The 27,465-nt window shown below is 35.6% G+C and overlaps 1 protein-coding gene across 1 annotated transcript in view; it reads right to left on the bottom strand.

Annotated features, from left to right (window-relative positions):
- The window catches only part of LOC311437983 (uncharacterized protein), a 415,393-nt gene that overhangs the window by 136,130 nt on the left and 251,798 nt on the right, over positions 1 to 27,465 (bottom strand). Inside the window, exon 7 of the mRNA XM_084521887.1 lies at positions 8,160 to 8,294. Coding sequence (XP_084378013.1) covers positions 8,160 to 8,197 — 38 coding nt within the window. The 5' untranslated portion in view covers positions 8,198 to 8,294. The remainder of the gene's footprint in view (positions 1 to 8,159; positions 8,295 to 27,465) is intronic.

Genomic DNA, 27,465 nt, shown 5'->3' with positions numbered 1-27,465 from the left:
AGGAATCAAACATAAAAAGACTATTGTTACAATAACTGCGGCTCTCATGAAAACAGAATCATTTAGAAGTTAAGATAAAATAAACCAGCTTCCCATCATATTGCTACAGTAAATAATCTCAAAAAAGATGCCATATACTTAAATCTTCCTATGTACCTAAAAATGTTTCCCACTATAAACCATTGGTGTTACATACAGATATTCTTATACTATCATATTGTTGAAATAAATTTCACTTCCAGCATGATGAGCATCTGCAAATTCAGAGTTTGTTTCTCAGTAGATTGAAAAAATTGCTAACTGAACCCAGCATTACACTGAAAGAGCTCAAGGGATCTTTCTGAATTTAGACACTATCAACTTAATGGCCTCAACAGAAGCATCCCACTGTACTTGTCTGTCATTATCATGATATTCCAAAGGATGCACAGGTAGCATGGTTAGATGATTTTTTTTAATGTGGAAACAAACTATAGCAAAATGAAACTGTGCCTAATTATAGAAATGTAATCACCGGTACAGATGACAACTAAAGAAATGTAAGATCCTTCTGTTTCCATTTAGCCAAAAGTTATTGTCTGTGTTATCCAGATATGGCAAAATATAAGATACTACCCTCTAGTAAAACCTCTGGCATCTAGAAACAGAAGTTTCACTGTATTACAATTGCTATCGTCAACTTCAGCTATCATCATAGGAAGAATTTAAACACCTACTTCCTGAAGCACTCATGAAGGCTGCTCTTTTAACTGAGCTTGCTTAAGAAATTGCTATTTCCCTCTTCACTCCATGCTTCCTTGCCACATCACTGGTGCTGTATGAACTACTATGGATAACTGAACCTGAGCACATTAAATTTAGCTGTGTTTATAAAATCTTTATTGAATGATTGCCAGAAGTGACCATCAGAATAAACAGAGAAGGAGATGAATGCCTTGAGGGACAGATGATAATACCAGGGCTTTACCCTCAACCACAGCAGTGTTCCACAAACTGTCTGCTGTGAAAATCCAGGCAGTTCATCTGAAGACACTGACTTATTAGGAATTTTTTAAACAAGGCTTGAAATAAGATGATGGTAAAAGTCCATCTATCACTAAAAATGCAGTGACTCCTAGAGTGAAATATGAACCATGGGAGACAAAAAAGAGCAACAGGGCAACATGATGAATATGCTTATACACAAAAGCAAAAAGTAATAGGGAATAGACCAAAGTCTTACAGCATAATGAAATAGTCACTTAACTGGTGAGTCGGAGACCGGTGAACACAACACAGGGTGACAATACTGATCTAGAATAATACAGTTGCAGGCAGGAGAAGCAAGGAAGAATAAAAAGCATTTCAATAAATGCCAAGAATTAGTACGCTTTTCCTGTAGTTCTAGAATTAGAGAAGAACAGACATATATCTCTGGATAAAGACAAAACAGAAAAAGAACATGCAAAACTTCACGGTGAATTTGGAATATTTAATCTGAAGAAGGTCAATAACACATCAGTAACACAGGGAGAACTATAGAAATGAATGGGCAATAGGGGATAGAGATATATATTAATCACCCAAATATGTGTGGCAAAACAGCAGGGCACAAGCAAGTGATTCTGGTTTGTACTATGCACACGTTTCAAAAGATGGAGAAAGGTTCCAGAGAAGCAATTTAGACTAGATTCCAACCAGTGAGGAGTGCCCAGTCAAAAATCTTAAAATGGATGTAATGGTAAATCTGACGAGTTCAGGAAAAAAAGGTTATGAAAATAAAATGAATAGGACAGCTGTTTTATGAAACTAGCAAGCAAACAAAAAAAGCAGACCAACTCAGGGATCTGGTAATAGACTCTTGTGAAGAAGTTGTATGGTATGGAGAACTTCAGAGAAAGTGGCAGTTATGACATTAAAAATTAAAGACACAGTAGTTGTCTGACTTGAAGGAGAAGAAAGAGAGGAACTGTAACAAAGCAATATGGAAGACTCAGGAACTTTTTAGCATACGTCAAAAGAAAATAAAAACTAACACAACGGCAACAGTGATAGATGAAGATGGATAATAAGAAATAACCTGGTACACGATGTTCTGATCAATAAGATTGAGGTGCAAAATAATTTATCGGTATCAAAAGAAATAGACAATTTTACGCTCTATCTTCATCATAAAAGTTATTTGCAAAACCAATTGTAATTGAGAGAGAAGCATAGCATCTGCAAGGGGAAAAGCATGAATTGAAGTGTTTAGATGAGTTAGATGCACTTCTGCCAGCAGGGCCTGCTAGAAAACTCACTTTCAAGTATTTTTACAGTGAGTCAAGGCAATCTCTGAACCAGAAGTGATCATTTTCAAGCATATGGGAAGGCTGGAGGAAATTCTACATAGCTGGAGAAGGCAAACACAGTAACTGTCTTTAAAAGAGGGGGAAAGAAGACTTCAAGTAGACTGGTTTTTAGAAAGGCACTTGTCTCAAAAAGTCAGGAAAGCATAATGCGTCCCAAACTAAATACAAAAATCATTGTTCATTTGCACCTTAACATTTCTGGATACATGGCAATTTTCTCTCAGCACATTCACAGATGTAATTGTCTAGATTGGTACATTACTATTTGCAAGAATGGTGACCAGCACAACTTAAGAAGCTTGACATGTATTTCCTATCAGTTTGATAAGCCTGGTCCTTATGGCATATCTAGGAGCCTGAGATTACAACAGGAGAACATGCATGGCCCTTCATCTCAGAATCTGAGTCAAGCTGGCACAACATGATTAACTTTGAGTCTCAGATTGTTTTTATTTTTACATATTTATTTTTCCCTGCCACAAGATACAAACTAGTATGTTTAGTTAGAAAAACATGTTTAATTGTACTCTGTGTAAATTCCCATTTAGAAAGAAAATGTTTTTCAAATAAAGTTCTTTAAATGTTTTGTGAGCCATCTGGACTTTTTTTTTTTTTCTTTTTTTTTTTTTTATATAAAGGATCTGAAACGAATTTAGAATCCCAGACTCCTTGTGGTTCTCACATCATCATAAAAAGGCAGCGTATTAGAACGTGTTTGCTGCTGGGAACCGACACTTCACAATTATTAAGGAAGTAAAATATCTCCTACTAAGTACAGATTTGGTTCTCTAGTAGCCAGTTTTGCCCAAGGGCCCTTCTCAAGATGACTGTGAAGTGTATGCAAGGAGGGGAAGAGTTCTGAGGGACTGATTCCTCCTCTAGTCACCCAATATCAGGGCTGACCACATTCCTTCCAGTATAGCCTATGTCAGGCTGTATATGCAACAGTCACACTGGGCAGTGGTGACAGACAGGCTTCACTTTCTCCTCATCACCATCAAGACAAATGAAGCATAAGGGAAAAGCTCATACATACAGCATGTTCTTCGTTAAGCTGACTATATTCTCCACAATCTTAAGAAGACTTATAAATACAGTATGATTTAGTTTCCTAATTTTATCATCAATCTCAAAATTTATTTGTTGCTTACTTGGAAGATCTGATTTTTAGAGTCGTGTGATAACATAACTTCTTGTTAAAAAGAAAATAAAAGAAAAAAAAAAAGAGAGAGTATGTTTTAAACCCCTTAACTTCCAAAGAGAACCTGGAAATCATAAACTTACAAGGAGTAAAAACAAAGAAGACAAAACCAATGGTTTTCTTTTGTTTATAATTTTGTTCAATAATTTGGAGTTACTCTTGCAATTTTTGATGAGCTAGGTCAACTAAAATATTCTCTTGAACTTTCACTGGAATGCTCTTTTATTCTGTGTGGTTTGAAAATCACAGCTGTTATGAAAAAAAGAAAAAAAAAGTCTAGTCCAGGGCTATAAAAAAACAGAGTCCCAACAGTTTTCAGATATACTTAAAGAGTTAGGTGCCCACCTCCCATAGAAGGTCAATGGCAGCCAGGTGTTTAACTCATGTAAGCTCTTTTTCAAATCTCACCTGAAATCTGTTATTTTCAGGTAAGTGTCTTACTTGTTGAACTAAAGGACCAGGATTGACTCTTGCGCAGTAGGTTTCTTATAATTACTCACAATGGGAGACTCTACTCACAGCTGACTCTGGGAGGCATTTCTGAGTCTCTGATTTCTAACATTCTTCACTTTCTCACCACACGGTATGAACAGACTGCCTTATTTTGCTGACACTTTATGTTTTCCCCCTAACACCCACCTACGTAACATCTATGTTGAGCATTTACGTTTACACTAATAGCCCCTGAGAATCAATTACCATAAGAAGATCGGTTCCTTTACACTTCAACTGATGAATCAGTCATAGGTTAAAACAAGAGGAGGTAAAAAGCCAGCATGTCTGCACTGATTTTTTAAAAATCCTTTAGTTAAAAATACTCTGGATAGAGTTTTTTATTTATTTATTTATTTATTTATTTATTTATTTTGTCTGTTGTATGCATGTTTGATTTTATTTCACCTGCTTTCAAATATTCTTTCATAAACGTATTGAGCAAAACAACCCACTCAGGACCAGATGCATTTTTTATGCACTCTAGTACTGTTTTGAATTCTCATGCAACAGAATGCAGTCTGTTTGATTGGCACACCCTGGTGGAAGAAAGTATGTCAGCAAGCTGATGCCCAGCTGAAACTGGCTCCAGGCCTGAACTGGCTTTGCAAAGATGGCGCTATGGGGAGTATAAAAATAATCTTCCCAGGTCCCAGATGCCTGTGAGTACTCACAAGCCTTGAGCAGAGTTCTGCCACAGAGGCACTGCCCATCCCTCACAGACAGGGATTTCTGGTCCCTGTGAGCACACTCCCCTCTTTCTGAAAAGCTTTCAGTGATGAAGTTCTGTAAAGATGAGTCCTTTCTACTCCCTTCCAGAGCTTCTGCAGAAGTATGATAAAGCCCAAAGCACCTTACCCAGATTTCTAGAATGGATATTAAATGGCCAAAGTTAACCAATAACTGATTTATAACTGATTTTTTGAAACCTCTTCAAACTGTTGTTTAGAAATGCCTTCTCTTCCTTACAGCTGATCAAACGGACAGCAATATGTTGTTTATTAAAAAAGGCATTTATTTCCCATCAAGTAATCTACATTTTGGTCCATTTGCGGCATTCGTTATATTGGTCTGAGAGTTCTAATGCTAAATTACCATATCAAAATCTGCAAAGCAGTCTGCAGGCAGGAATCAAGAGAGAACCTCTCTTGGGAATAGGTGGCTCTCCAGTGGCCTTTTCTCCACTGTGTGGTTTTCTACAACAAAGGCAAGGCTGAGCCCCAATTTTTTTCATGTAAGTGGTACCTTTCCACAAGAAAAATTACAGATGAACTGTTATCACATCCTCCTGGGAGCAAAGAACTCTGTTCAGAAAGTAATGCAAAGTACCCTGCTATTCATTGACAGTACGGCTCTTCTGAACAAACACTGCCTTTCTAACCTGTGATTATATCACTTATATACAATGGTGAAAGAAGCACTGAATGAGCAAAGATAGATATTAACAAATATTGGCAAAATGCTTCCTGAGCACAGACAAAATTAACAAGAAGTCATGTGAAAAACAATTTAAACACCAATCTAAAAGCACTTGAGCTCTTACTAATTCTGAAGTTCACAGTGAGGAATTTATAAAACTACCTAATTATCAAAGGATTTTTTTTTTGAGGAAATACATTTAAATTTAATTAAACATCCTGAAAAAATAATTTGTAGAAGACAAATATTTTAAAGTTAATGCAAACCAACATTGATATGTACAGTTTCCATCTGAGAAGTGTAAAAACCATATGACTGTAGTTCATAGTTACAGTCTCACAGCAATTTCCAAATTATAGCTCCTTATTTTAGAAGTGAAAAGACTTCATTTTCAAACCACTCGTCTATTCTCTTTTGCACTGCTACCAGTATTGAAAAAAAAAAAAAAAAAAAAAAAGAAAATGAGAGGATTCATGGTCAACTGCTGTTAGCCTCAGTTTCATGCATATGAGCCTGGTACACTGATAACGTATAGAAGATATATGAATCAAGTGCCTCATTTCAGTGCAACCACAGTTAAACAGAATTTGAGAAATATCTGAGTCACCAAAGTCAGTAACATCTTTGCCTCTGAAAGCACTTGTGGGGCACATCTGCTACGACAGAAGATTACATTTTTATATAAATGCTTTTTGAAATGGGACCAGAATTCAAATAACCCAAATAAAGCAGGGAAACAACCTAACATGAATGAATATCTTGCAGAGCCAAAAGTTTATGACAGCAAGAACCAAACGGCAACTATAAACAGGCTTTCAGACAGCACCATGCGCAGCACTGAGACAGTGTAGGTGTGGCTGGTTTGTTACTTAAGAAACTTTGCAATGCACAGTGTCATCACAGTTTCCTGACAGCTTTCCTGTATTGGTGGAGTACTCTGGGCAGCAGTGTTGTGCTTAGGGACTCATGGAAAAGGTGTATCACTGCAGTTATGCCCCATTAAGTGAAAGCCTACTTCTAAATCTGTCAGAAGAGAGGACATGCTATGTTCCTACACAGTGATACAGCAAGATGTTATCCTTCTCTTTGCTGCTAAGTAGCACAGTATTTCAGTTGCAAACACTCAAATAAAGAAACCAATATTGTACTTTTCCTGTTAACTCAATTCTCAAGAGAAAAAGCTTTCAATATTTGTATTTCCACAATACGCAAACCCTCATATACCTGCCTTTGTCTGGTACCAACAACAGTCTTAATTTGTTCCAGACAAATATCAACTATGTCCCCCCTTGTAAGGATTTAGGCCTCCCCAAATTGCTGTTTTCTCTTACATTCCATGGGCATGGTCCAATATCCATAGAGTCAATTGGACTCAGTTAAGTGTGTTTTGGCTGGGGTCCTGCCTGCCCAGGTTATTTGGCATTCATTGTTAGTAAAATTACATCTCTGCTGTGATTGATGCTTGTACCCAATCTTCCCTTTGCGAAATTATTCATTAATCTTTCCAGTACTTATTTATAGGTATCTTTCGCCTTTCTCATATTGTACATTGAATTAGCTCACATTTAGTGATCACACATGGACATTGCTCACTTGATGTCCTGGTAACACATTAAACTGAAGTAACTTGACCGTGTAGCTGAGCCTTGACTTTTTACATGGTTACTCTGTAATTTTATCTTTTCAAAGTTTTGCTTTGTTATGATCATTTGTTTGCTGTGTAGGTCTACTTTTCTTTGACCCCAGCACTCAAAAATGTCTTAGGCAAAAACAAGTAAATTTTGTCTTCAGGGACATTAATTTCCTAGTTTTTCACAAAGTACAAGAAGATTAATTTTGGTCCACTTACTGCTTCTTAACCATTCTGTTGAAACCCATATTTAAGGTAATATAGAGTATTTAAAAGTAATAGATAAATGGGAAAACAACACTAAATCGGTCTAAGTTCTTCTAAGTGGAGTTTAGGAATGGTACAGAACAAATAGAGAAAATATCATATATGTAAATCATTTGTGAAATCGAGTTAAAATTAATGACAAACAAAATTGAGTTCCTTTTGTGGTCGATTTCCATTTAGCTGCACCCAACAATAAAATAGTTATCAAAGAAAGCTACCAATTAGATTTTAATTCAAAACATTTCCAGAAAACAGTTCCCAAATCTCAATTGATATCTCTCCAACAACCTCCTAATTGCAGCAAGTTGGTGGTAAAGAAAAAAAAAATGCTTTAAATGAAAAAGATGTATTCCGTCTGCTGGAGGATGCAGTATCCTTTTCTTAATTATTCCCAGAATTTCCCCTATGCATGAGCTTCCGCTGAAGATTATATATAGACAGATAGATGTATATGTGTGCGTGTCTGTGTGTTTGCACATGCACAGGGATATATGCTGAAAGAGAAAGGAAACATAACTGTATCTAAACCTAAGAAATTTATCTACTATTCTAACTATTTCATGAAATGTACTGTTGGTCAAGGGTTAAAAAGACTACTGAGTTCAGAATTGAGGAATTTATTTCATCTCATGTTTTTTTCAAGTGGGATGTTTTATTGGAAGGAAATATATAACCATGGAGCTTTAAGATTATCAGGAATTCAGAATTACCTGGTCTCTATAGTATCTGCCTGATCTCAAAACCTTCCTCTATCCCACCACAGAATAAAATGTCATCTTATTTGGCAACAGGATCAAAAGTTTATTCTTTCTCCACTCACCTGCATGATGACAGACTTTCACATGATTCTGTCTTCATCTGATATGAGACAGTACTCTTCTGAATCCACTCAGTCTAGTCCTTGCTGTTTTCCTCTGTGCATGATCGAAGCTTGTTGGCAGCCATCTACACAGTCCTAAAAATCAAGAAAGATGACACTGTGACAACTGAAGCCTGTTCTGCATAGTAAGAATGTGATCCACATGACAGAAGATGGAATAAGTTAAAAAATATTAAGCTGTATGTTTTAACAGGAAACTTTCAAGTAGATTACCACTGATGTCTTTCAGACCTTCAAAATCATCACTACTATATCTATGAAACAGTACAGATATCCAACCATCTTCCATGCTGAAAGCCCAAAGCACTTTTTTTTTCATTTCAGGTCAATAGGCAACAGGCAGCTGCTTACCTTTAGCTTTCCTGTTTGGAAACCCTCTCAAAGTCCTCTAAGATATGAAGCTTTCTGAACCCGATTATAAAACTTCATCTGGCAAATGTGGTTATACTGCATATTCCAGACTGTGCAGTATACTTTCACTTGAGCTACCAGAGAAAAGGGATAAGCAAACTGAAGATGAGGCAAAGGTTGTAAGAGGACAGTACTGAGCATCCTTTGCAAGGAAGGACCAGAAGTAGAAATTAGTGTTCAAGGAACACAACAGACATTTATTAGCTGGTAGAATTCTAAAAGCAGTTTGTTTTACACTGTTCATGAAGGCTTTTAAACAATATCAGGCAATGTACCTCCTGGCATTCCTCTCACGTAAGACTGGTTCCATTTATGTTTTCAGCAGCTATAGTTACAGGGAGACCAAGGCTACTGTAGTGGTCCTAATGAGAATGATCTGGTGTTGCTAAAACTTATGGAAGAGGCTAAACTAACCTTAGCTCTCAGGATATATGAGAAAAAAAATGGCTGTGCAGACCCCCCTAGCTCTTTGGGCCAAGACTGCACAGAGGCTTACACCTGGTGTACATGTGGGTTTAAAGGATACTAATATGATCAGATCTTGCATAACATATCTGAAAGAGAACCTGAGGGAAGTTTGAGCCACTATATGTTAGTAGCTGAAAGAGTTATCTGGGAAGTATAGCATTAAATAAATGTACTTTGGGCATATTGCCTTTACAACAATATACCTGCTCTACTTGTGTCATAAATTTAATCAGTATGAAAATGTCATGGTTTTCTCCAAAACGCATTCACAGAGAATCTGGCGCCTTCAGAACGCATTATATTAACTCAGATTTAGTATAAATGTGTGTGCCAATGACAGACCATCTTTGTTTTCTTACTTTGTTTTGCCAATTTATTTTTATTTTTCATAATTAGGAAAGGCCTCTTTAGTTCTTTAGTCATGCAAAAAAGCAATCATGTGAAAGAACCTTTTTTCCTTTTGTATTTGTTTTCAGAAAAAAAAAAATCAAGAGAGGAGATCTACAGTCTCTAGCAGAGTAATGGAAGAGAATCAAATGATGTCAGCACATTCTCTAGCACAACAGATTCAATCATTGTATCCGTTCAAAGAAGTTGTAATGCTCTTTTATGTTATGTTCTACCTCCCTGAATTCCTGCATCTTTTACTTGTTCAGGTTTGTCCACAGAAGAGTGCAGATGAATTCTCTTCCATGTAAAAATCAGTTAAACCAGTAGCAAAGGAGCAAAGTTTGTCTCTGCCTTGCAACATCTGCAAAAGCTGCTTTAACAAGGGATACTTGATCCCATTCTAGAAGTAAGGTCGGCACTTAAAGTCCTGGGTTACTTCAGTTTGAATGTTACAATCAGAACTGCCTTTGGTTTTTCAGTAAATGTGATAGATAAGGAGTCAAAGAAACACTTGTGACCTGCTCAGGACAGAAGGATGTTACTTCTCAGTGGAAACAGAAGTATCTGCTATTGTCACAGGCACACATAAAACAAATGAGAGGTGGAGCTCTCTCTAGCAAATACTTTTCATCTTTCGTCAGAGAAGTGTGGGCTGAGTAATTGCTCTGACAAAGACCAGCATCTCTAAGATCAAGATTACAACACATACCAACAGGCAAGAGAGGAAAATATCACAGCTAAAGACCAAACAAAAAAAATCACTTGTAGCTCTGATTATCAGTCAGCCAGAGAACTACTCCCTGGAAAGCTGCTGAGGGGCACTGTCCCACCCCCATACTATTACATTATATCTACAAGAAAGACACGGAAGTCACACACCAGTACCCACAGACACACACATATGCTGACTTCATTAAAATCATATTGTGCTTTTTGCTGTCAGTTTTTTAACTGTAGAAAAGTGTCCTCTCCCGGATGTTTTCTCCCCCCATTTCCCTTTTTAAGATGCTTAGGACTCTGCCTCCTTCTTCCTGTGGGTAATTGAAAAAAAAAAAAGAAACAACCACAAAAAAGGTCATCGTTCAATCTCTGCTTTGTCTCCTACTATAATAAAATAATCTTCTTTTATATCACACTTTTATATACTTGACAACTATGCTTGACAGTTAGTAATAAAACTCAAGACATAATCTGCTTTCAGTTAGAAAAGTCATCTTGAAACCCTTTGGTATTCTTGTCAAAAATAATAATTGCTCATTGTCAACATTAACCCCCTTGAGTCTGCAGATCCATCATTCCCATTGCTCAAATTAACCACCATTACTGCCTACAAAAGTCTGCTGCTGAAGTAATGGACGGAACATTGTTGTTGTTATATCTTACTAGATTCTCTTTCGATAATACTAATGGTTCAAAACAAGTTCATTAAAACCTTTTGTTGCAATAAAAAAATGGTCTTTGACTAAATTAAAATAATTCACTAAAATCTGTTTTTGTTAATAAATGCCAAATGTACATTTAATAAAAGAAAACTATATATTTTTTTAATGTTTTTAACCATAAAGCCAAATTTGAATGTTGCACCACATACATAATTTAGGGCAAATGGGAGAATGGTTGAGATAATCTTTCACAAACTTTTCCATAGAACTTTCCTTGGCAAAAACATCTTAGGTGGTAATTTCTTCAGCTAGGTGTTGTAGGATATCTGTGCTACATGCAGAAAGTTGGAGACATGATGGAAAAGCCTAGTTTGCTTTAGTAAGATATCTTTTTGGAAAACAACAACAACAACAAAACTTTTCAATTAAAAATGAATTAACTAAGCAGTTAGAAATCTAGTTAGATCACCATTTGGATAGGTAAGAAAATAAAATACGTTTCAAGGTGGAAATTCTGGCACCATTTTAAAAAACAAATGTTATTAATGCTACCTCCACAGAACAAACCAAAAAGATAGTAATTCCATAAAAGAAAAACAAACATGCCAAACTATAAAAGGCCCTCACCAAATTTCAGTCCATCAATTACAGTACAATTTGCTTCCTCATGATTCCATTTCCTTTATACTGGGTAAATGAAAGGGAAAAGGTAGCTGCTGCTGCCCATGCACTTACATTAGGACCCAAGAAGCAGCTGACCATAGGAAATATATTTTTCTTAGAGTCGTTTGAGACTTCATGATTTGTCTTGCTACCTATTTCAAACACATCTTGTAGTGTACAGTTACTAGTCATATTTATGGTACTAAATATAAAAACAGCTATCAGAGCTGGGGAACACTGGAATGGGTTACTTAATGGCTAGGTAGAATCATTCTTGTCCAAATGTTTCTAAGGAAAGGTTGGGCAAATAATAAACACGGAGAGTTGAGCTGTGTGTGAACCTACTTCAGTTCAGTGAATTGGACTAAGATTTCTTCTGGTCTCTGAGATTTCAATACTTCTGTGGTTATTGCTGAAATCCAGATTGCTCCATCAGCATCCCTGTCTCTTCCCAAAGCCAGGTTCAGGTGGCCACACTGCCATTAATAAACATTGCACATATTCATGGATGTAATACAGATTCTTTTTCTCTTTATACTTTCAGCAAACGAGCTGCAGGAGTGTCAAAATATTGAAAAAATATTCAGTAGACATCTTCAAAAGGACTAGGTCCAACAACAGCTCTTAGAAAAGCTCTCTGAACTTGAGCTGATGCACAAATAGGTTATGCACCTAAACACAATGTGTATTAAAACTGAACACTATGTTATGTCACGTGAACTAACAATTTTACTACAGGCATCTTCAAGCAGCTTCAGGTATCTCTGTGCTTCTTCTACCTCTTACGACATCATATCACTCTTCTGTGAATTGGCAATTATAATGAAATCCTCCAGAGATGAACAAATAATGTAAGCCAACCTCCCAAAATACCAAATGCAAAATTCTGAATGAATTAATATTTACTCATACTTACCTAAGTGAATGTCAAAAACGTATATGTGTAAATACCTACAAAACAGTGTTGGTGTTAGTCACTGAGCATATTACTCTCCTATTAGTCTTATTGGCTTTGAGTAAGAAAGAGAGTGAAAGTTAAAAGTTAATGTTGGTTTTGGATCACCAGGAGATGGACTATAACTCTTTTGAACAGTATAAATCATTTCCCAACTTTGCCTAATTATGCTAATGCCTCTAAGGAAATGTGAAGCTCAGTCCATCTGTCAGTCAGAATATTCTGAATCCACACCATTTGCTCCTTTTTAACTGTTTCCTAAGTAGGCTTTTCTATATCCTGTTAGTACTGTATGCATTTCTGCATTGTTTAGCCTGCTCTTTGGATAAATGTGGCACTGTAGGACAATGTAAGATTCTTCGTGCAAGATATTACAACGCATATGGTAACATATAATATTAATTCTAAATGTGGTTATAATTCCACACTGTAATTAGTCCAAAAATATATGTGCTTAGCACAGAAGTGTGAGATTCATAATGGAAATCACAATACTCTTCAATTGTTACTGACCCTCAATAACTATTAAAATATGAGAACTTGATTGGGATTAACATATGAAATTAAATGTTCTGTGTATAATGCTACCAGTGGCACACATAGATCATATTAGTATATTTTGTGTGGTTAGCTTGTATTTTTCTAGCAGGAGAAGTGTCAGAGCAGTGAAAAACACAGTAATTTTGTTGATGACAAACAGTAATCCAAATCTGACGACATCTTAAATGTATCAACAGTTGTTAAAGATGCAGGTTTTTTTATTCTTTCATTGAATATAACAGCGGAAACCTGATCTGAGATGGTGCATTTTAAAACCTCACTTTGATCAAAACAACGTTGCCTCTGAATCAGGTTTGTTGCACCTAGACCATGTATTTTAATCTAGCGAGATATAGAGAGAATTTTAAATGATGATCTCATCAACCCGTTGACTTTACCATGTCCAATGTATCTCCTAAAAATAGTAGGGAGATTTTCTTTTATGTCCACATATGATGCATGAATTTCAACTACTGTGAGCAAAATGACAAGGTGCAGAGTCACACAGTAGCTATGCATGCTTTCTGACCTTGTGGGCATGAAGCAGTGCTGGTCCTGATGCTATCAGACAACTCAACACACAGTACTGCCTATACTAAAAAAATCCTGCACATTCAGGATTTTGTCTACATGCTGTAGTGTGGACAAAAACCTGTCTAACACAGCCAGCTGTACTTGTTTTTTGTGGCTCATCTGACTCATTCCTGTTTGGTTAGAATAAAGGGAGCGATAATCTGTCATTGTTCTTCACATGCTTCAGAAGCTTTTAAGCTTCCAAGTAAGATGTATCATTTTAGTGCTCTATAGATTGTCCAAAAGACTGTGAGTGCACATCACTGTAATTAAATCACTCTTACACAACGAGTACAGAAATACCACAATATCGTCCTTGGGCAAAACAGATTTCCCACAGCACAATGTTCTCTAATTTGTTGGAAGGGGAAAATAATAATTCTGTGAATGCTAACAGCTAATACTACTATTTGCAAACATTTCAGTCCTCCTGCCTCTGCTATTCTGGGCAAGCAGAGGATTTTTAAGCATTGTAACTCAAAAGCAGTGTTGGCTGTGAGTGGGATTATTGGTAAACTATTGGCATTACATTGCTTGTAAGGGAAAGGCTGCTGCAGCCTTCACTTCACTTTCTATACCTGTGCAGTTTTATCTCTTCTGTAAAAAAAGAAACTTGTTGGAATTGCCCTCCCACATGAAGGTTCTGTGGCTGTGATCCAGCTACCTGCTGGCTAGCCTTTACAATTGACATGCATCATTTTGGTTATTTAAAGATCTGGTCAGCATTAATAGAATTTGACAGGGCAGCTGATCTACAGATTGACTCCCAGGTATGATTAGCTCATGAACTAATGACAGTCAGGAGACCTGCTACCCTGGATATGAGTAGTGGCTTTATTTTATGTCTATATTGTGTTATGTAAAATGCCAGGATTCTAGCTTAAAGGACTGAGCTAAAGCACTGACTTCAGTTTTAAGGAAGCCAGAAACCTTTATATACAGATATTTGCAAAGCTCTTTGCACTGTTTGGAAATACAGAGTAGGTTTAGCTGTACATGAATACATAAACAAAGTTTCCCTCTTCCTTTTTGTGAGGTACTTCTGGCCTGTAAAAATAACAACTGAAGGTTGTCTTTCACTAGTTGGGGTTCACCACTACTCTGATGAATTACGCTACCAGCTGTTCAACAGGTACATTCCTATGTTACTCCAACTATGTCCTCAATACCTCTTCCGAGGCACCAGTGTAATGTAGTGAAATATGTAATTACAAAGTACCACTCTCTCTAAGGTTGATTTCCAGGCCTTAGGGAGTTTTGTATAAGGTCAGTTACAGATTTTGAGGACATGAAATAGTTATCTTGTTAATCTTACATTCATATTACAAACATCACAAAAAAAGGTTGTTGCAGCTGCCAAATAAGTGTAAATTTAGGTGGACTAAATTAATGGTTTTAATGTACTGTGGTGCTTTTTTTTTTTTTTTTTTTCTCCTTAATTTTCTGTTTGCTTAGAAGTGGACAGACTAGACACTGTCTTCAGAAGGAACGTCAGAATCACAAAATAGCCTGGAAAACATCAAGACTTGTACTGAGTCTAGCCAAAGGCAAAGTGCCCCAAAAAGAAACTCAAAGAAAGCTGTATTCAGCTACAAAAACATATTCAATCCACTTCACAGAGCATTTAGTGTTGATTTAGTTAGTGCAAATGTGATATTTGCGTCAAATTCTTGTATCTTTAGAGCAGGTAAGAAAAAGGTCAGCCAGGCAGGATTCCCTTACATTATTATTTTTTTTTCTTAAGGAAGGCTGCATGTACACTATTTTTGTGAAATAACAGGAAAAAATGAAGTTAGATACTGAAATGATATACAGAATGTCAAGATAAATCTGTACTTGCCTAAGCAATGAATGATTTCAAGTTACTGCAACAACTTACTGCAATTCCAGAAAGAGTCCATATTACCATATGTCTGGACCTGGTTAGAGCTTTCTCTTGATTTCTGAACCAAGATCCATCAAACCTTAACGTCTTATGCTCTCCAACCCATACTGCTTATGAATGAGATCTTTCTTATGTTGTTGTTCCTGCTGTTGTTGTGTGCTGACTGCACAGCCCCCTTCCCACCCTCCCATCATGAAAGGTTTTCATCTTTACCTAGGTGAGGGCAAGGGAACTGCTTGCATTTAACCTGTGCTGAACTTTAATAAAGAGCAAGGTTTGTGAGATGTGCTGCTATGCTACATTTTTGCTGTATTCACCTATTATTCTTGCATTTACTTTTAAATATGTAAAGAATTTCTTTGGGGACAGTCTTGAACATAAGCTTGAGGCTTATTATATCTTCTTTCTCTTTTCTGTGTTACTAATAAGTGAGATTGGATAGGCACTGAATTATATAAAAACATTTATTATTCTCATAATGATACCATGTAGCTAGCCTCTGCAGAAAGATTTAGAAATGCTTAATTTTTCAAAGTGGCTTAAAATGGGAGCCCGCCAGTCCAAGTAAAGGACTTACTTGTTGCCTACTTGGTGCTATGTTAATGTAACAGGCATGTGATAAATCAAAAAAAAAAAAAAAAAAAAAAAAAGGCCTACTAATATTTTGACTATAGGGGAAAACAGGGATTTCTCTGCATCTCTCTGTCTAGCTGGAGGGAGAAAGGCTGGGATGAAAAAAAAAAAAGAATTGGTATTGGCCGTGCTCACCGGTAGGCTGAGATCATATCTTATGTAGATAATACTTGACCTTCCAGTGTGTATGTGTATATGAGGAGGACCCAAAAAAAACACCAAGACACCAATAATATGAATTTGACACAAATATTGCCAACACGTATTTGCTACACTCAGCATGCTCCCTGATTCTACATTTGCTTCTACAGCTATCAGTTCTGACCCAAAATTAATACACACTGAAAGGTTTTATAAATAATACAGATATATTTTTAACAAAAATATTCATGGTGTCAGAATAATTCTTGTTAACCATACAGAGTGTATGATTCCAATGACATTTAGAGGAATTATTAAAATATTTTGACTTTGGTGATATTTGAGGGTTTCACATTAGCCTGCTAATTTTAAAACTTCAGGTTATTGCAAGAACCACTTTGTAACAGGCAGGTCTGTCACCCACCAGGGTGCTGATTTTAGGTGTTTTATTACTTCACCTTACACCTGTGACAAAAATCTTGGACACATGGGTTTGGTAGAAATAGTATCTGTGTAGTCATGGAAAAAAAGTCTTTCTCCCTAAGGAATTTCTTACCTGAATAGTGCCATAATGGAATAGTGCCATAACACCAATACTATAATAATAGTGCCACCAATCTTCCTATTTCCAAAATGCTACTTTGCAATCTTTGCAGTGCTGTGTTTTCTTATTTAATTTCTACTGACTCAATTAAGGGCAAGCTATCGACACATATAGTTTATTGCACAACAAAACTACCTACATATATATGAAGAGTTTTCAGAACTTCAGATCACTGAGGAGAATAAAGTCTAATCACAAAAGCTGGTGGTAGCACTTACATGTAAAAACACATGGGAATCAGATGAGTTTTGATTGTTTGTTTGTTTTTCCCTTGCTGAGTTACCATGCATTAACTAAGAGCAATAAACTTTCATGACCCTCATCAAGAAAATTTAAACTAAAGCATATTACCTGTTTTTTCTTTACTATAAACTCAAAGTATGCAGCCTACTACAAGATACCTAGCTGAACTGCAGTATCTTGGAGTATTATCCCTGTATTATTTAAGCAACCTGTAGGTTAAGGGTAGTCATAAAGGTTTATAACAGAACTCATGAAAAATATTTAATTAAACTAGGTTTTATGTACCAAAAGAATAGTCTTAAGTAAAAAATATATATATATATATATATTTTTTTTTTTCAAAAACATTCATCAAAGACAATTTTCTCAAAACTATCCAGCCAGACCTGGGTAATGTTCAGTAAATAATTTATTATTATTATTATTATTATTATTATGACCATCCTCCCCTAAGATTTTTGGGATTTCTTTCCAAGCAAAATAACAACCAAATCAGTTATTACTTTTCTACTACAGCTTCACAGGAAGAGGATGTTCCCTGTCTAATTTAGCTCATTCATCCTAGAAAGGCAGTAGCCAACTACATGCCCTTTCAATTTTGTCGTTCACAGCTCTTATATTAAGGCAGAGAGCTAGGTGTAACTCTAGCTGTTACCAAACTTTTATCTAATTGTGGATGGAAGAGAACCTAGGTTGTGTTTTTGAAGAGTGTTAGAGTAGTGTATGACCTCATACAGCATGAGGTCAGATCTCCAGCTAGCATTAACTAATAACAATTCTGCTCAAGTCCCTGCTGCTGCTTTGATCCAGGATGTCTGAGGACCCCACCTTGTTGGTCCTCATGGAAAGATGTTTTCCAATCTCTGTCAATACTGGGCAACTCTTTCCTGAAACTTAGAACCAGAAATAACTGTGGTAACTTGGATTCCACTTTGTGATAACTGTTGGCACATGTCAACTTTCTAATGGCAACTGCTGTATGTAGAAATGGCCCTGAGGAGCTTCAAGCAGCCAGAGAAAGTAACTTTTTTTTCATGGCAGAGAAAGAAAGAAGCACCATCAGCACAGTCTGCTCATGCTGCTGCTGTTTCTGATGCTGACACTTTTGATGTCCTAAAAGCTGTTGCCATTGCATCCTTCTCTGTTGATGCCACTGCACATCCTTGGGATGTCAGCCAAACAGCACTTTCTTTGTAGTCTCCTGCCAAGATGTGGAGAAAGACAATTTTAACCCCCTATACTCTCTGAAAATACAGAACCACTGGCTCAAGTTGAGAAGAAATTTCTGTAGAACTCGCAACAAGCAAGGAGAGCACTGATAAAAACATCATGGGAAAAGTAGTAAGATTAATTTAGCTGAAAAGCCCTTGTTCTGCAGTGGGAAAACAAAAACAAAAACATTGCTTTTCAATTAAGCTGCTGAATGTGTTATCACATCTCTTTAAAATACTTTCACTTCTTTGTTGCATGCCTAGCTTCCTTCCTTACAAATTACTACTGTATATTCACCTGCTTAAGCTAGACATAACAGTAATTTCCACATTATACCTTTTTTTTGTAGAAAGTACGTTGAGGAATTTAGGGTTTTGGCTTTGTGAAACCTCATTGGTAGGATTTCTTTTTTTATTTTTTTTTGGCAAGCCAAAATCAAACATGGAATTCATGCTCAGGTACTCGTTTTGACTGACTCATTGAAACTGGGACTAGTGGGTTTTGGTGGAATGTTCCATTTCTGACTCATCTCTAATTTTTCTCAGTACAGTCTGAACTTGTGCATCTTTCAGCCTCTCTCCATATTCTAACCCCATTCATTTATGGCCAAATTCTTTTACCCTGTCAGCAGTATAATATTTATACTGACTGCCAAAGTACGATTTATTGAACATTGTACTATTTAATGGAAGTGTGGTTGTTTGATTCTCAGGCTGTTACATGTAAAAATCAAACACATTTTAAAATTATATTTGTTTGGACAGGTTTATAAAACACAAAAGCCAGAAACACGGTGATTTTCAAAAGTCTAGAAGTAGCAGTAAAGGTTGGAAAAGATTTGTAAGGATCTGGCATGGTAAAAGATGAGCAAATGAAGGTCAAGCCCATTGCCAGAAACAACAGCAACAATAATTTTAGAAATTCCTTTATTTCAGACTCTGTTGACTATTCTACCAGCACCACTACCCTTAAGTGGGAGTACCATTTCCTTCCTTCCTTCCTTCCTTCCTTCCTTCCTTCCTTCCTTTCTCTTTCTTTTCTTTCCTTTCTCTTCCTTTCTCTTTCTTTCTCTCTCTCTCTCTCTCTCTCTTCCTTTTTCCCATTTTATCTTCCTTAAGGATTTAAATGAATCTCGACAATCTTAATCTTTTCTAAGTTAAAAAGGATCTGGTTATAACACCAGGAGACATAATATTTTCAAGATCTTATTTTCCCAACTGGGGACTTTGGAGGCAAACTGACTAGGCTTCGAGTTTGCTTGAAGAGCTTGAAGTGGAAACAGCATATCTGCACTCACACAGCTCTTCCATCTGCTTTGAAATTTCTTTTTTAAGTTTAGCTATCTTATTATGTTAAGTGAATGGCTCACAAAAATTCTGTTAAAAGGTTTAGTGGCCAAATGTAGTTTTAAAATCTGGATTTAAATGTGGAAATTCAGTTAATTTTTTTTCTTTCCTTTCTTTTCTTCTTTTTTATTTTTTTTCTTTTTAATCTCTTAAACCATATGAAGCAATTGTTTATAATATAAAGCAATCAAAACAGCTTTGAAATACTGAAATTCTTATAGTTTGCTTCTCATTATACTGGTCAGTAAAGTCATGGTGAAATTAATGTATCTGTCAGAGAGGAATAATTTCTAAATTGCTGTTCTTTATCAGTGCATAATTTTGTACATCTCAAAACAAAATGCAATAAATATCCTTTTTGCTGACATGACTTCAGGCAAACTCTTAAAACACTACTTTTGAAACACTGTACACTGGCCTTTGAACACCAGCAGAGAAATTTGAAATCACTGAAATTCATGGAAAGAGCAGCATTTGGTCTGAATTACATCTCTACTAAGATTGAAATACTGAGGAAAAAGTACTTAAAAAAACTCAGTTGTTTTAATTATTGAAAAAATCTACTGAAAGCGCACCGAACAGATACTTTGAATATGTAATTGAACTTAGTGCCCCAAATAAAAAAAGAAAGGCACTGGGGCTGTTAACATCAAAGCTCATATTCACAATTTAGGCCTTGCAACTGATAAGCTCCTTCTGGATAAAATAAAAATAAAATTAAATTACAAATAAAGATTGGAAAAATCTCCATATTTCAGTGTCATTTGAGTAAAACTGACATGATAAAAGCCAATATGTGAAGAAAGAAAAGGCAAAGTGGGGTCATTTTCCAGCTCCCAGCAATATTGTACGTATCATAAAAAATCTTAAGTAATAAACTTCATTAAAAAGTAAATTAAGTATTTCTTAAGCAGGTAAAAATAAGTTTTTTTTTTTTTTTTTTTTTTTTTTTTTTTTTTTTCTATAGACTCTATTGAAATGTTGCTGCCATAGTACTAAAGCAAGTAAGCAACAGTTATATGGAAAACTACACTATTTGGATAGGTGTTTCTTTGCTGTTCCAAACCCAAATGGTTAACAAAAAAGCCATTTTTTTTCTAGCAGATGATTTACATTAGTCTTGGGGTTTTATAAAATAATTAATTTTAATGATGATCCACAGAGGACTTCTACTAGCCAAATGATATGTTAAGAATGACTAAAAAGTATTTGCTTGAAAAACATGAATGTTTTTTAGAAAATTTAGAAATTTTGAGAGCAATTTTTGTATTAGACATACAAGAGAAATCTTCTAAGCCCTCCAGACTTGCCAGAGATACTTAGATGGGCTTTGCCATTCTCAGTATTTTTGTGGAAGTTGATAGTCACTTTCTAACATAAAATGTTTCATATAAGTATAAACATATATTACAAAATATTTTACAAAACATGTATTAGAAATGCATACATACTTTCTCATATAAATATTCAATTCTCTTATAGATAGATTGATGAATCCATCTCAGATGTGACCTAGATTAAAAATAAACCTGACAGATAATTTAATTTTAGCCTAGAGTATTTTAGTGGTTCATGTTTGTGACACTGTCCTGCAAACAGTTGTACCAGCCCACTGGGAAGGCTGCAAGCTGTACTGGCTGTGGATCCAGGCAGACACCTCTTACAGTGGCTTGCATATGAAAGCCAGTATCATGTAGATTTGCAGTCTCAAGGATACAGATATAATGCCTATTTCTTGATTCTTTTAAAAGATAGTTTAATATTAGTATTTTTGTGCAATTAAGGAACACCATATTTACAGATGTTTGTAAGATCATATATATTGCATGAGTGAGCTGGAAATTCTCGACCTCTCACCCTACTAATTTTTGTGCACAAATAACCACAAACTGACCTGACGCAAGCTACTTTAAAAAAAAAATAAATAAAAAATAAAAATGTGATATTCTATAATTATTGCTAGTAGCTCAGGTTAAGTTAACTGAAAGACACACACACACTGTGTTGAGGGAAAAAGCCCTCTAGGACTTTAAGTCAATAAAACAAACTGTAACCTGAAATAGGGCTACACATGCACACATACACAAAACAGTACAGAGTAAACCAGCTTCAGTGTTGCTAATAGAATTGTAACTAAAAGAAGTGAATTCCTCTCATCTTTGCAAATACACTTTGGATCGTTTTAATTATGAAAAAAAAAAAAAAAATCAGAAGGAAGACAATAAACCAGTTAGGCCACTGGACACAGGCACACATGAGAAAGCTTATCCTTACCAAGGACAGTTTTACATTACTTCACAAAGATCATTAAAGGATTGCAAAAGCAAGCATCAAAAGCTAGGAGATACTAGAAATAAGGTCGTCTGTGCAATCCTCAGCTGTCTGAGGTACTTTGTAATATACTAGTTTAGTTGTACTACTTATCCCTTTCTATTGGATTCAGGCATTCTTCTTCCTTTTACTTTTCCTGGCTGCTTTGATGTCAGAAAACACCTGAGAGCACACAAGAGGCCACCCCTTTTCTACTCATTTCTGTGACTGCCACTCTGGCATGCTAGAGCAAAGAAAGTCCTCTTTAGGTGCTGCACTACTGTCCTGAAGCATGTTCAAACCAATTGTGAGACTCGGTCAACTCGCTGCTGGATGCATATGAAGTCTTAAAATCTAATGTATTTGGCACAAGTTCTATGTAGAGGGCAAAAGACATTTACCAAAACAACTGTCAATTCAGCAGTCCAGATTTAAAGCACAGCAACCTTAATCACATGGAAATAGCTGTAAGAAAATTTAGCCCTGAAAAATATGCTTTCCTAGGTATTTGTTGGCAATAATTTAAACAATGAAAAATAGATCAGTCTGAGGCAGATTTTAACCAACTAAAACTTCTGCCAAAGTAGTTAAAATATTTCAACTACATATACCACCTATTATGCACAAAGACAGAAAGGTATCCCTGAAATGTATGGTCAAAGAACCATGCGGTCTTTCAGGGGGCAGGATCTGAAGAATCCCAATAATAAGTCATGAATACACAACTTCCTTGATCTCTGAACAACCAAAAGTCAAGCTGAGTGCATGGCCACAGTCTCCTGTCAACTATGCCCAAGATCATTTCCTGTCTGCAGATCCAGCAAATATTCTTCTATATTTCTTGCTGTAAGGCACACAGATCATAATGTGGTTTTGTTTGTTTGTTTGTTTTTTCACAGTTACCAGAAAATTGTCTCAATTATCATTTTTAATTACCGATTATCTGTGATAATGTATCTGTAGTTTTGTGATAGAATCATGTAATGTGAGGAATGCAACTGTTTACAAGCTATGTTTAAATGATATTTCATTGCCTAACAAGTGTGTTTCATTCTCCATCATTTTGTGGAGGCCTATGGTTTTCTGAGCCTTGACTGTAGACAGTCTTGTCTTCTGTTTCTTACAAAATATGTTTTGATCTTAAAATCAAAAATATTTTACCCGTCAGCTAATCTTTCTGAGGACAAACGCAGAGTATTTCTGATATTGGCTGAAAATACAGCTCTCTTTATTTCAGTGCAAGTTTTGCCAAAGACTTTAGTAGCGTTGTGAAAGTGATGAAACAAACTCCATATATTTAAAATGAACTGCTGGAGGGATATATATATATATGAGGGATATATATATATATATATTTTAATAAGAATTAAAAAAGCACAGTCAAATGGTAGTCCAGTCAACTCCCATTACTGATTCAACAGAAGTTTAAAGTATATAATATATATATAATATATATCTGTGTCTCAAAGCTTGTGCCAATTTTCTGTGGGCTCACAATCACGTTTCCCATATCTTACTACCACTTTTCAAAGTCTTTGTGTTCTCATGCTATGTGAGAGATCTTGTGAATCTGAGACAAAATGATTTCTCACAAGGTATATAAAATACACAAAATACATTGGGAAAGAGACAATTTTAAAAATAGTAATTTGAGCACACAATTTTTTTCAGATAGATTTTTTTTCTTTTTGAAGGAGAAAAATTAAGCATGTGGTTTCTACTCCTTTCTAAATTTGTTTTCTTAATATACCATAAATCTTTCCTATTCAATAATATGTAAGTATGGTTGAAACTTGACATCATTAATATTTTTGCCAATTGGTGCATGAAAAATTTTTGATCAGGATCCGATCCAGCTTCCATTAACTTCACAAACAGCTGGACTGCATGCTAAATATGCAATATGAAAAACAGAATATCATTTCAGGTATAAATGTAATTTAGGTATACATAAATTTTGGTGTAAATAAATGTATAAATGAGGTATTAGAAAACAGATAACTGCATATGCCATAGAGCAGATGTGTGCACTTCCTGCAATAAACCAGACATGCACCACACAGACAGGTGGACATGGCATGGTGTAGTAACACTGGTGAGTAGGGAAGACAGCCATCCCTAAGACTTCTGTAACTGCACATACCAGACGTTCAAAAGATCCCATACATTTATGGAGGCAATAGTGGCAACAAAGCACCAATATCTAGAGTGCTGTAAATGGGAAAACTGGCTCTAGCTAGTTTCCCCTAGTGCTCTAGCACCTTTCTCCTCAGTCTCGTCCTGAGACACCTTCCTCTACAATGCCACTGCTCTGGATTATGTTAGCTAAGCACAGGACACCTGATGAAACCCTAAGCAAGGTGATTAGCAATGTCATCTTTGCCAGGGATTTCACTTCTCTCGTAGAGCCAGTCTACCCACATTTCCCCTGTACTCCATCAGTTTGTGATTTTACTCATATTTTCATATCAAATACTCGGTTTTGATCTGGATTAAGAAAATCAAGAGTATTGCAGAGCTACAGAGGGTAAGTAATATAAAAATTGTATAATTAAAGTATAACAAAATATGCTAACATGCTGTGTAAGCATTGTTTCTGACTCTAGTTCCAATTATTTTTTGTGTTTTCCCCTTAAATGAGGAAGATAACTCAAACACTGAGATACCTATTTACATTTTAGAACAAACAGTTTAAAAAGTATTATACACAGATGTCTAAATATTTTGAAAGTATCTGTTTATTGAAGCAACATGAAACTACCTGTTTAAATTTGGAGAATTTTATTTAAAATCTGCATGTGGAACTGAAATTGCTTGTTAGTTGATACACTGTGGCAAATGAGGCTTATTTCCAGAGTATAAGAAGTGCTTAGTTTTCTGGTTGAATTGGGAAAAGCAATACATTTGAATTTTCATTAGACTGCTCCATTTTTACGAAAATGATTCATTGTATAAAAACAGTAGTAAGTGGCTTACTCTCTGTCTTTGTCAACAGACAACTGGCAAATTGCTGGCTGCATAATATTTCTGTTAGACTACTTGTGTATGGAAATCTGACTGCTTTGCAAGCAATTTAATCAACAGTGTAAATAACCTGTGTAAAATAACCAACAGTGTAAATGCCTTTAAATAATCAAGGCTCTTTAATGTACATAAAATAGGCTTTTGTACCTACAATAGACTTGATCTTTATAACCATGGTTCTTTCTTACCTATTATACCACATTGTGCTCTATGGTAATCAATGCATATAGCAGCTTGCTTCTCAAACCTACTCTTTAGTAGGTATAATTTTTCACCTACAGAGAATCGTGTCCACAATTTCACACTACTAATAAATTGCCAGGAAAAATAAGATAGGATTACAGGTATAAAACCTGGAAGCTTGCACTGAAAATTGAACTGTGGTGCATAAATAAAAGTCAATTTACAACAAGAAAAGTCAGTTAATTTGCTAATGCTCATGATAGACATAACCTTATTTTTAGGCAATGGAATTTCTCTGGGTTTTACAACGTGAAAGAAGTTTGATAACATCAAAATTCAGATGTTTTATGCAGCATAATGTACTTCCAGTTTTTCCCATGTTAATATGGCTATCAGAAAAGAAGTACTGAATATGTGCATGATTTACTTAATTACACAAACACAGGAGTATTTCCCTATGTTCCCTGCCAAATGACATCAAACAGTGAGAGGAAAATGAACTGAAGGCCTACCAGGCAGGTAGAAGAAAGACCTTGAAATACTGTTTTAACATTAAAACTATGGCCAGGGCGCAAATGAAAGTGGGTGCAAATATAACTGATGCCCACATAGAGGTTTCTTTAGACTGTCAAAATAATATAAAATTTGAGTATTAAGCTCATTTTGCTTTAAAACATCCATAGCTATTTCATTTGATTATGATTTTATCATATGCATTTTTTAAATTTTGTTTTAAAACCTAAGAAAAAAGTATTTTCAGCTTTTGATTACTTTTTCAACATGACAGAAGTTGTACGCCAGGATAACCTAACTCAGTCATGTACTTTAGAGATAGCCAGAAGCAGCTTTTACTAAAAAGAGGATGATCAAATTTGGATAGGTTTAAAAGAAAAAGCATTCAAAGAAATAAACCTTAGTTTTTTGCAACCTGAGCAGTGGAGCATAGTAAAGAGTATGAGAAAGCTAAAAAAAAAAAAATTAAAATAAATCAGTAATATTTGAATTGGACTCATAAAGAACAGATGTAAACAAGAGACAAAGCATCTTTCTTGTAGGTGTTAAGACCTCTCTCATTATTTAATAACTGCATTTAATTTTAAATTACTGTGTGAGAAAGGCCTATTTGATTTTTAAATCTGTACTAGATTATTTGACTTAAATACACATTTTAGTATGATCATTGCTAGCACATAACTTCAAAAGAGTTACTATTAAAAATGCAAGCAGGCAATTTGGAACTTTGTATTTAATATGTAGTAATCTGTACTCTTGCTACTTCCCAAAAGTTACAGCTTCGACTTAAACCCTCAAAAAAAGTAATAAAGAAAACGTTTGTTTAAGGTTGACTCTGTCTGAGAGTAATGTTGGAGTTCCTTTCTTCTCCTAGTGATGCATCCTGACCCTTTATCTGGTCTTCCAACATAAAAATGAGACTGTTGCTGAGACATATGGCAGTTAAACAAACAGTTAATTTTCTGTTATGCTTTAAGGTAGATGCATCCCCTTCTGTAATCTCAATTAGAAGCTCTAATTAAAGGCAAATTCGTGTGTATCCTATTGAGACTTCTACAGGGCTCAGAAATAAAGAGCTCATTGTGATGTTTGTTTGAAGACTGCATACACACACAAGTTTATGGGTGGAGCTTAACAAGCTAGAATAAAAATTATTTTGTTTTAAAGAAAATAGAATATTATCTTCTAGGATCTTGTCCAAGGCTTAGGCTGGTAGCATTAGGGTTAGCCATACCTAGTTAAAGAAGGATGAAGACCCTTGCTAATAATACCCGATATGGTATGTAGCATTTGCATGCTTCTGAAAAAGACTAGAGGGGAAGGTGGGAAAAGAGAGCTGCAGAACGATTTAAAGGATGAAATAAATCTAAATTTTTCTTACTTGGCAAATACCTCAGGAAGAGAATGTGCTTTACCCTTCTTCCATCTCAGTTTCTGTTCAGCCTCTATTCTGTGTCTATCCCCTGCATAAATATTGTCCATGAATAAACAATTTGCACAGCAAACTACTGTCAAAAAGTCAGGAGTGCAGAGCAGCTACATTTTTTTTCTGACCAAAGACAAATGGTTTAGAGCTCAGTTTGAGTAATAATCTTCCATTTTAGATGTGGTGCTCTATTTTTGTCCTTGATTAGAGAACTGTAAAGGCTGTGCCCTATTGCTTTCCATATTTTGTTGGTTTTGCATAGTAAAAGGCAACATTATAATAAAACAACAGCAAAACCCATACAAAACATACTGCAAAATACAAAATATACAGCAGTATGACAT

Source organism: Aythya ferina (assembly GCF_964211825.1).
Source record: "Aythya ferina genome assembly, chromosome: 5".
NCBI classification, from domain to species: Eukaryota; Metazoa; Chordata; class Aves; order Anseriformes; family Anatidae; genus Aythya; species Aythya ferina.
This window is presented reverse-complemented; position numbering and strand designations above follow the sequence as displayed.